Raw genomic sequence first — 14,690 nt, 5'->3', positions numbered from 1 at the left:
AAAGGTATAACCTTCCAAGACTAAAACAGGAAGAAATAGAAAATATGAACAGACCAATCACAAGTAATAAAATTGAAACTGTGATTAAAAATCTTCCAACAAACAAAAGTCTGGGAGCAGATGGCTTCATAGGTGATTTCTATCAAACATTTAGAGAAGAGCTAACACCCATCCTTCTCAAACTCTTCCAAAAAATTGCAGAGGAAGGAACACTCCCAAACTCACTCTACGAGGGCACCATCACCCTGATACCAAAAGCAGACAAAGATACTACAAAAAAAGAAAATTACAGATCGATATCACTGATGAATATATATGCAGAAATCCTCAATAAAATACTAGAAAACAGAATCGAACAACACATTAAAAGGATCATACACCATGATCAAGTGGGATTTATCCCAGGGATACAAGGATTCTTCAGTATACTCAAATCAATCAATGTGATACACCATATTAACAAACTGAAGAATAAAAACCATATGATCATCTCAATAAATGCAGAAAAAGCTGTTGACAAAATTCAACACCCATTTATGATTAAAATACTCACCAGGAAGTGGACATAGAGGGGACCTACCTCAACATAATAAAGACCATATACGACAAACCCACAGCAAACATCATTCTCAATGGTGAAAAACTGAAAGGATTTCCTCTAAGATCAGGAACAATACAAGGATGTCCACTCTCACCACTATTTAATCAACAAATTTTGGAAGTCCTAGCCACGGCAATCAGAGAAGAAAAGGAAATAAAAGGAATACAAACTGGAAAGGAAGAAGTAAAACTGTCACTGTTTGCAGGTGACATGATACTACATATAGAGAATCCTAAAGATGCCACCAGAAAACTACTAGAGCTAATCAATGAATTTGGTAAAGTTGCAGGATACAAAATTAATGCACAGAAATCTCTTGCATTCCTATACATGAATGATGAAAAATCTGAAAGAGAAATTAAGGAAACACTCCCATTTACCACTGCAACAAAAAGAATAAAATACCTAGGAATAAACCTACCTAGGGAGACAAAAGACCTGTATGCAGAAAACTATAAGACACTGATGAAAGAAATTAAAGATAATACCAACAGATGGAGAGATATACCATGTTCTTGGACTAGAAGAATCAATATTGTGAAAATGACTATACTACCCAAAGCAATCTACAGATTCAATGCAATCCCTATCAAATTACCAATGGCAATTTTTATGGAACTGGAACAAACAATCTTAAAATTTGTATGGAGACACAAAGGACGCCTAATAGTCAAAGCAGTCTTGAGGGAAACGGAGCTGGAGGAATCAGACTCCCTGACTTCAGACTATACTACAAAGCTACAGTAATCAAGACAATATGGTACTGGCACAAAAACAGAAATACAGATCAATGGAACAAGAGAGAAAGCCCAGAGATAAACCCACGCACCTATGGTTAACCAATCTATGACAAAGGAGGCAAGGATATACAATGGAGAAAAGACAGCCTCTTCAATAAGTGGTGCTGGGAAAACTGGACAGCTACACGTAAAAGAATGAAATTAGAACACTCCCTAACACCATACATGAAAACAAACTCAAAATGGATTCGAGACCTAAATGTAAAACTGGACACTATAAAACTCTTAGAGGAAAACTTAGGAAGAACACTCTTTGACATAAATCACAGCAAGATCTTTTTTGATCCACCTCCTAGAGTAATGGAAATAGACAAAAATAAACAAATGGGACCTAATGAAACATCAAAGCTTTCGCACAGCAAAGGAAACCATAAAGAAGATGAAAAGACAACCCTCAAATGGGAGAAAATATTTGCAAATGAATCAACAGACAAAGGATTAATCTCCAAAATATATAAACAGCTCATGCAGCTCAATATTAAAAAAAGAAACAAACCAATCCAAAAATGGGCAGAAGACCTAAACATCCAGAGAAGATATACAGATGGCCAGGAAGCACATGAAAAGCTGCTCAACATCACTAATTATTAGAGAAATGCAAATCAAAACTACAATGAGGTATCACCTCACACCAGTTAGAACGGGCAGCAACAGAAAACCTACAAAGAACAAATGCTTGAGAGGGTGTGGAGGAAAGGGAACCATCTTGTACTGCTGGTGGGAATGTAAACTGATACAACCTCTATGGAGAACAGTACAGCCTTAAAAAGCTAAACATAGAATTACCGTATGATCCAGCAATCCCAGTACTGGGCATATACCCAGAGAAAACCATAATTCAAAAAGACACATGAACCCCAATGTTCACTGCAGCACTATTCACAATAGGTAGGTCATGGAAGCAACCTAAATGTCCATCGACAGACAAATGGATAAAGAAGTGGTACATATTTACAATGGAATATTACTCAGCCATAAAAAGGAACGAAATTGGTTTATTTGCAGAGATGTGGATGGATCTAGAGATTGTCATACAGAGTGAAGTAAGTTAGAAAGAGAAAAACAAATATCATATATTAATGCATATATGTGGAATGTAGAAAAATGGTACAGATGAACCGGTTTGCAGGGAAGAAACTGAGACACAGATGTAGAGAACAAACGTATGGACACCAAAGGGGGAAAGCAGCGGGAGGTGGGGGTGGTGGTGTGATGAATTGGGAGATTGGGATTGACATGTATACACTGATGTATATAAAATGGATGACTAATAAGAACCTGCTGTATAAAAAAAGAAAGAAAATAAAATGCAAAAATTAAAAAAGGAAAAAGAACAGTTAGACAGCTACTACAATCATCCAGGTAAGACACTGTTGCTTATATCAGGGTGGCAGCTCTGGAGATATTGGGCAATAATCAGATTCTGGATGTATTTTAAAGATAGGGCTCATGTGACTTTACTGCTTTTTGAATGTACAGTAAAAGAGAACTAAATGGAAAATGAAGACTCCAAAGTTTGTTGGTTGAAGCATCTGGAAATATAGAATTAACCTTTATTAAAAGGATGGTGTGAATAGAAGACTATTCTATTCTATTCTTCTTTCTATAAAGAAACAGTATGTTTGGAGGCCATGTGTGGGGGAAGAAAGCATGACATGTAGGAAGCAGTGAAACAAGGGCAATATCTGGAGCACAGAGGAAAAGAGAGTGAGGTTTTATATGAGGCAGGAGACAAGAGAAGGAATCAGGCTAAAGAAGGTCTTGCCGAGCGTGTCATGTGAAATTTGGCCTCTACCTGAAGAGTTATGGCAAGTCTCTGAAATGCTTTAACTGGGAGATCAGAATGAGCCAATTTGCACTTTCTATAAAGATCTCTAGTTCTACCTTGTGCTACCCCTTTACAGGGACACCCATCCCTCTCCCACCACCACCCTTAACTCCTGGTAACCACTCATCTGTCTGTTTTCCATCTCGATACTTTTGTGGCTTCAAGAATGTTATATAAAAGGAATCATACAGTGTGAGACATTTTGAGATTGGGTTTTCCTACTCAGCATAATGCTGTGACATCCACCAGGTCACTGCATATGTTAACAGAGTGTTCTGTATACTGTTGCATAATATCCCATGGCACAGATATACCTCAGCTTGCTAACCCTGCAGGGCTACTTAGAACCTTTTTGATTGTTTCCAGTGTTTGGCTATCGAAAATAAAACTGCTGTGCCCATTTGTGTTCAAGCACCTTGCAAACCTAGAAGTCTACATAACTAAGACGGTGGCGATCTGGTTGGTCATACCTTCATCCGTGACAGCGTGCCACTGAAGTACATGCTTTGGGTACGAAGTTCTAACACTATAGGCCTGACATTGCCAGTCTCTGAATCCAGGCAAACCTGCAGGACAAGGTGGATTCTCACATATTCTGTATTGTTTTCTGGGACCATTACAATCCCTTGCTTCAGAACCTAGCCTAGAAAAGACAGTACAAATAATCAATTTTATCTTTTTTTCTGTTAACTACTCATTTAAAAAAATCAAAAGGCAATATATTAATAAGGTATAGTCCTTTATATTAAATCTACTTTTGAAAAAGTGGACAGATTAAATGATTGGTAATTGGTAGGAAATCCATGTTTATTTAAAAATATATATTTTTTCCAACCTTTGAGCCATTTAATTTCCAAAATACATGAGAAACAAAAGCCCATTTGCCATGAAAATGATATAGAAGGGTAAAGGGCAGAAGTTGGGGGCAAAATAGAAAGCCTGTACTTCCCATGAAAGAGTGGGGCTAAGAATTATTAAGGAGTTGCTTCTAAGGTTTTCACATACATTCTTTAAAATCTCTTGTTGAGGAACTGGGCCACTGAATCCACACCAAAGTTAAAGCATAAAGCTGACATGACTTTCTCACACATTTTCCTAGGATCACTCTAGGAATGATGGAGACAGGCAAGCTGATCTTGGACGCTCCCTATCCATACATGTGCTCAGCAGGATTTCATTTCTCATCATTCTTAGCTTCTACTGACACTCATGTTGCCCTCATTCCCTCTCTTTCTGAAGTCCTATCAGCTTCCGGCTTCTCTCACAGTTCCTTTTAATGGTGACTTACTTTTTCTAACACATCTCTCCCTGCTTATTTCAACACATTTTAAAATTTGATTTGTGCTCAAAACACCACTCTGTGTAGTGTTTAATTATTTGTTCTTAGAGAGTTTGGTCTTATTTTCTTCTTTGAAGGGAGATTTTACATAAAATAATTTGAGGGACTTTTCTGTTTTCCAAAGTGGAGTGAGGTTTGAGAAGTTTCTTTGGCCCCCAACATGGTTTATCAGTAAAACCTTTTAATTTCAAACTTGAAGAAAACAATGCCCTCCCCCAATCCAGGAACTTTGCGTTTACCCAGGACATTTGCGCTCTCGACTGCTGATCCCAGAACTGCAGGTTCGGCTACAGGGACTCCACATGCTCCACTCTCCAGCCACGAGTCCAGGTGCTGAGGTCCTGCTGGTACACTCTCCAGCCTTACACCACTATTCCAAAAGTTATGTCTTAGGTGAACAAATCAGGGCACAACGGAAAATCATTCACTGGCCTATAGAGTCACTGGAATTGAGATTAAATCAGGTCTGCTAAGAGCCCCAAACGTGTGGAATTGAAAAAGACCAAAAATAAGTTGACACGTGCTTACTGTCATAGTAATACACTGGTCCCGTTCTCATGTCAGATCATACAGTCTTGTCATAAGAACAGCACACAGATATTTGTACTATAGCCCTGAGAATTCAGTACTTGTGACGGAGATAGGGCAAAGAAGGAACCTGGGGTTGTACAGCCAGGAAGAAAAACTAACACATTTTAAGAAACATAACAATTTAAAAGAGAGGACCAAAAAAGCATAGGGTCAAGTATAAATATAAGAATGGTATGTAAGATATAAATGTCTTTAACTAGACTGAAGCAGACATTTTAGCAAATTTAGCAATTTTGATTTAAACTGTCAGTGATTCAGGGTACTCTCCTTGTAACTTAAAAAGAAAGAGTATGACTCAATTTCAGCACTTTCCTTTATATTTTTTTTTTTCTGAAAGTTTCTGTCAAATTCAAGCACTAACATTACAGCAAATTTTCTTTCAAAAGCTGTTCATTTGAAAGACTTGAACAATTAGACTTTTTGAAATTCTATCAATTCATTTCAATAGAATTATAGATTACTTGGTATCTATTAACTGAGAAAGACAGCAAAGAAAGAAGAGAAAGGAGTGTGTTCATTCTCTTTTTTATATTTATTTTATTATTAACTTTAAACAAAAACAGCCAAAGAGGCTGTTTCTGTGGCCACCGAGGAATGGTTGCCAGGACTTTGTGGACAGATTATTATAATTTCTCTTTATTCCTGGAAAATCAGATCTATCATGATCATAGCAAACATATTAAAGGTAAAAATTAATTAAACAAAACCATGTTGGAAATAAGTAAAGATTAAAAAATTTTAGATAAATGATTGTACAGTCACAAGGGTTGAGCAATCTGATCCTTCCAGTCCTAAACGATATTTTGCACTAATGGCAACATGATTTATAAGGGATTTTGAAGAAATTATAGCAGCTCTCTGATTCTTAGTTTTCCCATTTCAAAATGTGAATGATAATCATACTGATATTTACCTAATAGAATTTTCAGAAGTTGAATGAAACTAAGCACAATGCATAGTCCTTAGCAAAGATTTAATAAAGATTAACTATAATAAAAATGCTAATAACAAATTATACATCATTATATTAATTTTATTAATAAGTTTCCAGAAATCTCACCAAAATTCTATTCATTCTGACCTTAACTGATCTGTTTCTTTAAAACTTATTTTGATAATATGTTTTTAAATGCTGTTTTTAGAAGAGAGAATTTAAAAAACTATGCTACGTAGTTTTGTGTGAGCCCAGTTAATGCTTTTCTATGCAATAATCAGTTCCTGCAGATTTTCTCTAATAATGTCAGATTTTAAATTCAACCTTTTTTGGATTCAAGGAGTTTTAAATCCAGGCTTGGGAAAAAACAAAACAAAACCTCAACAACTCAGAGTGTATTGACATGCTCAGATTGTCATTAAATAAATTGAGATTTTATATGAAGATTCAGTCTCAAAATTGCAAAAGGAGGAAAACAAACAGACCTCGTGAAAACTTTTAAACAACTTACTGGTTTTAAGGATTTAATGATGTTATGTCATTCATGGAAAAAAAAAAATCCAGTGTGAAAGCTGTCAAACTTCAATTGGTCAAGTTGTTTTGGCCTAGGTGAAGGGTCTTTCCCTGAGTGCATATCACAGCTCCTCGCCCATTTAGCAGTAAGTTGGCATTGAAAGGCTGGGCTAGAGTTCACAGCTGACTAAAAATATTCTGGGAAAGACCCAGATCTAGAGTTGCATGTCATTTAAACTAGACACGTCTGGCAGATGAAGAGAAATGGAAACAGATATGCAAGCCAAATTTGCATACACAAATAAGTGAAATTTAAAGAAAGCATAGTGTAATAGTTAAAGTTCATCCCCTTGCAGATAACCAGATCTCTGGACAAAACTATGGAGAACCTGCTTTTCTGTCTTCTAGGTGGTGCTGTGTTTCAACACTGGGCAAAGTGTTAAATGTTTTGTTTAAACTATTATACAAAATAGTCTATTGGGTTTTACATAAAATGATCCTAATGCTGCTTTTCATGAATTTTCTAGCAGGATGTTTTGTTTCATTTGTATTTTTTAGCTTTAAAAAATTATATTATGCATGATTTAAAAAACTCAAAATTTCTCATATCAAATAATTCAGTCTGATTTATGAAAATGCTAAGGAAATATACAATATAGTTTATTTCTGGGACAGTACATGACCTAAAAAAGTTTGACTATATTTCTATTCTCTCAAATTTCTATGGGAATATGCCTAGGAAGTTGATGAAAACATCCAGTTGGAAGGGGTTCATGAAGATGACAAAGGAAACATTATTCTCTAAACAAATCTTCTTGTACATACATTGTTAGATGAAAGAAGAGGAAGAAAGAAGGCAATAAACTGTCTCCATATGCAAATTTGTGACTGTAAGGATATCACATCCTTCATTTTTTCAATAAAGAACAATGGTGGTAATTTTATCCTTTAGGAACTTAGGAAAGTAAATAATTGAAATATATTATGTAGCATCCTTCAAAACAGTCTAAAATTCTAGTAAGTTGTATTTAGCTTTCCTTCCCCATCCTCCAATTCCTAGAAAATATTTTAAGTAAAAAACATACATTTCTTGGTTTAAACCAACTCATTTATCAACTCTTGGATCTTTGTTAATATAAATGTAAATACAGATGATAGTAGAGAAAAGGAGAAGAAAGAAAACAGGCTGCTTTTAATTTGGAAAATGCTGTCTATAAATAGTAGATAAATCCCTATCCTCAAAATCATTTTGAATTGGGACTTCCCTGGTGGTCCAGTGGTAAAGAATCCACCTTACAATGCAGGGGACACAGGTTCGATCCCTGGTCAGGGAACTAAGATCCCACATGCCGTGAGGCAACTAAGTCCACGGGCCACAACTACTGAGCTCACGCGCCTCAATGAGAGAGCCTGAGTGCCACAAACTACAGAGCCCATGCGCCTTGGAGCCTACGTGCCACAACTAGATAGAGAAAACCCGCATGCCACAACTAGACAGAAGCCCATGATCCGCAGCGAAGAGCCCGTGCGCCGCAACTAAAGACCCGACGCGGCCAAAAATAAATTAAATAAATAAATAAAATCTCTTAAAAAAATCATTTAGAATCATAGAATTCTGGTCAGCACCTTCTCAGACTTAATTATATACTCTTAGATGAACTAGTTATACACCTAAATTAACATCACTAGAGTGTAACACATTACAAAATTCTCAGCTTTGTTTCTTGGTTTGCCATGTACTGAGCTAGCAGTGTTTAGCGCGAGGTTGCAAGCATCCAAATATTTTATCTCTACAGCCCTCAACTGCAGAGTGTTGGAAGCTATTGTCATGATGGCTCCTACAACAGCCGGAACAGATGGATAGCTGAAGAAGCCCATATGGCCTGAGGAACTGAGAAGTTCATTAGTTATTTCAATACACAAAGCATTACAGAACCACTAAGAGAATATCATTAGCACAATTATAGGGAAATAAAACATTTACGTTTAATGAGTAATTACAATTTTGATTGCTGAAAAAATAAGTTTACTTCAGAGAACTAAAGAATGCAATTTATTCTCATAAATATCAGAAGAAAAAAATAGTAGAAAAATATTTAGGACACCAGATTATAAAAATGAACAGATTTTATATTGCTAATGAAGAACTAAGTAAGACAAATGGGTTGTGTGATGTGTGAAGACATGTGGCTGAATATTTGGTTATCTCTATTTATTACTGCTTTTGTGTTTCAGGGATGATGGAAATTATTGCTGGTGCAGAGTTTTATGACTCAAGTAATAAATTACTCAGCATAATACCATGAGGCTTGCCCAATATACATACATTATTGTACTTTTGTGTATAACTTAAAAATAATACAAATCCAAATTCTGACGCTCCATATAAGCTCACAGAAAACACATTTGGCAGTCTGTAAACAACTGACTGATATTCACAGAAGTTCTCTTTCAAGGAACCATTTTCTTACTGATTATATCTTGTGATAAAATATTTCTAGTCCTTTTTTATTATTTGGGACTTAATTTGTACATTTTTCTTTTTCTCATTAAAGAAATCACAGAAGTAATATGACTACATGCTGTACATTTTTTTCTCATTAAAGAAATCACAGAAGTAATATGACTATATGCTTATGTCAAACAATCCAGAAATCTCAGGAGAAAAGTTATATTCACCCTCACTTCCCATTGCTTTATTCCATCCATCAATTCCACATCCCTCCCAAGAGTCAACTGCTAATTATAGTTTGGCATTTATATTTTCAAACCATTTTCTATGAGTTTAAAAATATATACTCTGTGTGTATACTCACATCTGTATGCAAATTGTTTTTTTCCCTAACTCTCAAATGGTATCATATAAAGTATCAGTTTTTTCTGACATGTCTCTATACTAACTATCATGTCTTGTAGATGTTTTCAGTTTAATACATATATATTTACCTCATTCTGTTAACAGCTACACTGGAACCATTCCTCTCCTGATGAATATTTTTGTTGTACCTCATTTCTCACCACAGCAAGTTGCATCCTGACATAAGCATGTGTGTGCGTGTGTTTGTGTGTGTACATGCACACGTGCCTATCTTTTTGCACAGGTGTATTTACTTAGGACAAAATTCCAGAAGTGGAATTGCTAGATTTCCATTTCTGTCCATTTTTCAAATTGATGTGCTTTTAAACTAGCCCTCTACATAACTTAATTTTTTTCACTAAGTAATTCACCCCAAGTAATCTTTATGTTGTTGCTTCTTTTCAAATGTAATAAAAATTCATGTTCTTCAGAGGCAAGTTTTCTGATCTTACATCTAATGAGTAAAGTAATAACTGTTCTACTTTCCCTTCATAGAATAAAAATTAGAAAATTATGTAAACTATTGAATGGTTATCTTTTGATTAAATTAACTGTAATTATCAGTTTATATGGGATCTAATGCCTTAATATTCTTCAAAAGAAAATTAATTTTCAACAGCAATTGAAATGATCTGGAAATGTGTACTAATACATTTCCATAGCCTTATGAAATACATTAGATTAAACAACTTAGACAGCCAAATGTTTACTAATCCCCCAGAATATTTTATTTATGATGCTTGAAATGACAAGGAAAAACTATACTTGGTGGCTCTCCTAAGACAATATTTTATACTTTAAGGATTCATTAGCTGAGTTTTACTATTTATGATTTATTTGCGAATCTTTTATTTATGTGTAATTTAATAGTAAAATATTTCATTTTTGTTAAAGTAATACACACGTCCAACTCTCCACATTGTCATAATCAACAATAAAAAATTACTGCATTGGTATTTTAAAAACCCATGGATTTGCAAAAATATAAGTGTTAAAATTGAAAATAGAGGAAATGCTGAAACTTTATATATACTGAAAGTATTACACTGGTGTTAAGAAAGATACATATGTAACTGGCAGAAGAAAATGTCTTACCAGTTACACTCATAACTAGTAAGGAGAAAATGCAAGTTTCACTTAAAATTCTTATTAATTTCAGGCAACACCAATGACTTACCTTACCAGTGTCACAATCAGTTCCATCCATTGGTGGATCTAGTTTGGTTCTGCATTCTTTTTCCCCTTCTACCTTGCACCACAACCCTGTGCAAATAACATGCTGAAAACAAGGGTATAATAACTAATAAGGGGAAGGCATCACATTTTTGAGGTTAAGTCAATAAGGTTTGAGAGAGCTCTTTTAACAGAACATCAGAAATGATTTGAAGAAAAATATACTTTAGGTACTTTTAATATTAAACTTATAATTGAAATAGTGTATGGCTTGTTTATAGTGATGAGAAGACTGATAAAAATAGAAAATCTGTTTCATAAATTTAACTATTTTAAAATTTCTTTAAATAAAACACATGTGATTATACAAGATTAAGTAGCTACAGCAGAAAACTGTAAGCTAAAAATCATTATTTATACCATTATATGAACCAGGCTAGAAAAATTAAAGTAATGAGCTTATGGTATGAATTTAGTGCCTCCTATCTTAAAGCCTGTCCTCACTTATGCTTTGCTGTATGCCGACAAGCCATGTTAGTACTTCATTATTTCATCACATAGCCTTGGCCCCTGATGCAATACAGAGACTCTCAGTGGGCATATTTCTCTTGTTATCAGTCATTTTTACCTCAGTATGAATGAGTTCTAGGTACCCAGAATACACTTAACTTTTTCTAGGGAAAAGTTGAGGGAACAAACAAAAAATAGTGAGATATAACAGCATAAACGCAACACTGAAAGAAGAGAACTCTATACTTGTGGCCACCCAGAGACAGATAAAGAGGCAAAACTACCACATTCTTAAGGACTTTCTATTTCTATAGGATGGCTTAAGTTTTTAGATACAAGCATGTTATTAACAAATTACACAGAAATATCAAATCCATGTGGCATACTTAAAGCAACTGGAGTAATCTATCTTGAAGATGATACTGTGACTACCTATCCAGATATTTGGAGTAAAGGCTGGAAGAAAGCAGGTTGATAAGGACAGAGCAAGTAAGTGTTGATGTGAAAGACAGTCTTGAAAGGGTGAGAAGACCAGTCAGATGGGAGGAGGCATATAAGGGTAGGGAGTAGGGAACAAGATTTTAAAGACAGAAAAACCAGATCCTGAATGCCAGGACTCCATATTTGGAGGGAAAAAGAAATTATTCAGCAGTTGACCAGTAGGTTGATAAGATAAAAAGGTTATTTTAGGGGGTTTACTCTGGCCTTAGTGTTCAAAACAAACTGAAAATCACTGTAAAGTTAAAATTAACTTATGACTCATAAATTTAAACTAAGATTTCAAGCAGGTCTATTACAACTCTCCGAATTTGTTACAACTCCCCAAATATTATTTTCCTATTCTTTCTTTATTTAAAAATTTAGATTTCTGAAATGTTTGTAAGTTCTTGAAAATTCAATAGTCTATGGCAGGAGTGTGATATATTCTATTTACACTATTTTATGTGCTGTGACAGATAGTTTTTCTGCTTCAAAATATTTCATACAAATACACCTTATTATACTTAGGATATGATTTAGCTTAATTTCTTTGCTTTTATTTCACATATCATTTACCAAAAATTCATCCAGGAACTAATTTTAAAGAATGCCTAAATGAAATAGCTTCTCTGCAATATTTTAGACTCTTGAAAATAAGCAGAGAGGTTAATTGTTTATCGTGTACTTTTGTGGACACATTTATATTTGAATTAATAGATATCTAACTTGAGAATTTTAGTCCTAAAAGTTTTTATTTTTTTCTCCAAGACATTCTTGTTAATGATATTTTATAATTATGGGGTCAAATGCTGAATTTTCCACCAAAGAAGAATTTTGCTTTATTAATATTCAATAAGGCTTAGTTGTGCTATAACATGAATTATTTTAGTCAAGTTCATTAGTTAACCAATGTATATTGAACTAAAAAGCAAATCTTGTCTATGCTGTAGTTTTAAAATCATACTTGCTTGTTGAACACTGTGGTGGTCTGAATTCTGACCTTCTACCATTATCTGCTATTCAAAACAGCAGGTACTCTAACTGATTCCCACTTGAGGCACTGAGAGCATAAAAGCAAACCTGGCAGCTTTTCAAGATAAGCACAGTCATACAGAATATATCTCTCATAGAGGAGATCTCTTTACCCTTTATGTTCTACAGTTCTGGGGATCTTTTGGTAAGTAAATTATAGCCTCATTCTGAAAGATAACTCAGATTCAGGATTCAAACCAAACTGTAAAAAGTAAAGCAATAAAATAGTGAAGAAATGGAATGGACTGTTTTCTCCTTGAGAAGTACAACATGTCAGATGCATGATGTTAGAGCTATGTAATACCAAGCCCTTTCTTAAGAGGAGCAGGACTGGGTATTTTGTTAGAACCAAACACTCTGTATGTTACACAGGCCAGAGTCAAATCTTCTTTTCAACTTAATTACTGAAATCACTTACTATGTCAATTAGGAAAAGAACTTCAAATTAAAATGCTGTGTACAGGAATCCAGGACAGAAACGTACAACTCAGCATTCCTTGCAAACTAATAAAAATAATACGACATTCCTTTTTTTATTCCTCTATAATAAGAAATGACCCTTAAAAGCATATATAAATTTGGATGTTTATCTCAAGAAGCCTTTTAAAAAGCTTACATGAAAAAAAAAATATTTTCAATGGAAAAATTTAAATGGACATGGATTAACTGTCCATGTATAGATATCATAAAATTTATCTTCAAAGACAACCTGTGTCCATGTCTTTCTTTATAACAAATAGTTCCACTAAGATGTTTTGAATTTTATGTTAAAATAAAAAAATCTTAAGTGCATATGCATGGAAGTAGCAATTAAATCTCAGACATGTAACTCCTTGTTCATCCATAAATTATCTTTCAAACTACAATCCCAATAATGTAACATTTGATTGCAAGTGTAATTCAGTATGGAATAATATTTTCAAAAACAATCTTTTCGGAAGACATATGGGAACATATGTATATGTATAGCTGATTCACTTTGTTGTAAAGCAGAAACTAACACACCATTGTAAAGCAATTATACCCCAATAAAGATGTTAAAAAAAATAAAAAAAAAACAAAAAAACAAAAAAACAAAAAAAACAATCTTTTCTATCACAGAACAGCTTGCTATTATTAAGGATGGAAGAGAGGAAAAAAGTAAGGAAGAGAGAAAGAGAGGTATTAAAAAAATAGAATACAAAGACTCAAAAGAAATTAAAAAAACTGAAATCTAGTTTTTTATGAATATTAATAAAATTGAAAATCAAGAAAAAAAGAAGGCAAAAATAAACATTATTAGGAATAAAAAATGAAGGCATAACTACAGATGATATAAAGTTTAAACAGAAGTAGGAAGACATTATGAACAACTTCATGCCAGAAAACTTTAGAATGAATATGAAATGCAAAATATTTTTTTAAAATTTACAAAAAACTTGCTAAAATGGACCAAAGAAGAAATAGAAAAGCTGAAACTATTGCCTAACCATAGAATAATTAAAAGTGACTGTTAAAAATCTTCCCACAAAGAATACATCTGATCCAAAAACTTAAACTGTCAATTTACATAAACTGTCTAGAGAACAGAAAAAGAAGCAATATTCCAAAACACACTGTATGATACCCAAACCAGACAGGAGTTTTAAAAGGAAATGAAAATAGTGATCTACCTCATTTACAAACTTAGATTTAAATATTCTACACAATTTTTATCAGATGGAATCCAGCAATCCATGAAAAAAGGTAGTGTACCATCATGATCATGTTGGGTTTTTCTTGGAATGCAAGGCTACTATAATATTAGAGATTTGATTAACATAATCAAGCACATCAAAAACTTCAAACTCTATGATCTTTGTATCTCTAGATACAAAGCTTGTGACACAATTCAACATCCATTCATTTAAAAAAAAGTCAGCAAACTAACCACTGAGAACACATCTTCAAAATTAATGGACCTCTGGACATCTATAAAAATCTACAGCAAACATCATTAAAACACCGTGAAATGTTGAAAGTTGCCTTTTAAGATTAGGAAAATAGCAAAGAT

At 33.9% G+C, this 14,690-nt stretch overlaps 1 protein-coding gene across 1 annotated transcript in view; it reads right to left on the bottom strand.

The window, feature by feature from the left end:
* Positions 1 to 14,690, bottom strand: part of ADAMTS19 (ADAM metallopeptidase with thrombospondin type 1 motif 19) — a 281,131-nt gene that overhangs the window by 103,252 nt on the left and 163,189 nt on the right. Inside the window, exons 11-13 of the mRNA XM_065874275.1 lie at positions 10,641 to 10,742; positions 4,808 to 4,938; positions 3,700 to 3,872 (exon numbers count right to left, since the gene is read on the bottom strand). Coding sequence (XP_065730347.1) covers positions 3,700 to 3,872; positions 4,808 to 4,938; positions 10,641 to 10,742 — 406 coding nt within the window. The remainder of the gene's footprint in view (positions 1 to 3,699; positions 3,873 to 4,807; positions 4,939 to 10,640; positions 10,743 to 14,690) is intronic.

Source organism: Phocoena phocoena, chromosome 3 (assembly GCF_963924675.1).
Source record: "Phocoena phocoena chromosome 3, mPhoPho1.1, whole genome shotgun sequence".
Lineage (NCBI taxonomy): Eukaryota > Metazoa > Chordata > Mammalia > Artiodactyla > Phocoenidae > Phocoena > Phocoena phocoena.
The sequence above is the reverse complement of the archived record's forward strand: the minus strand, read 5'-3'. Positions and strand labels throughout refer to the sequence as shown.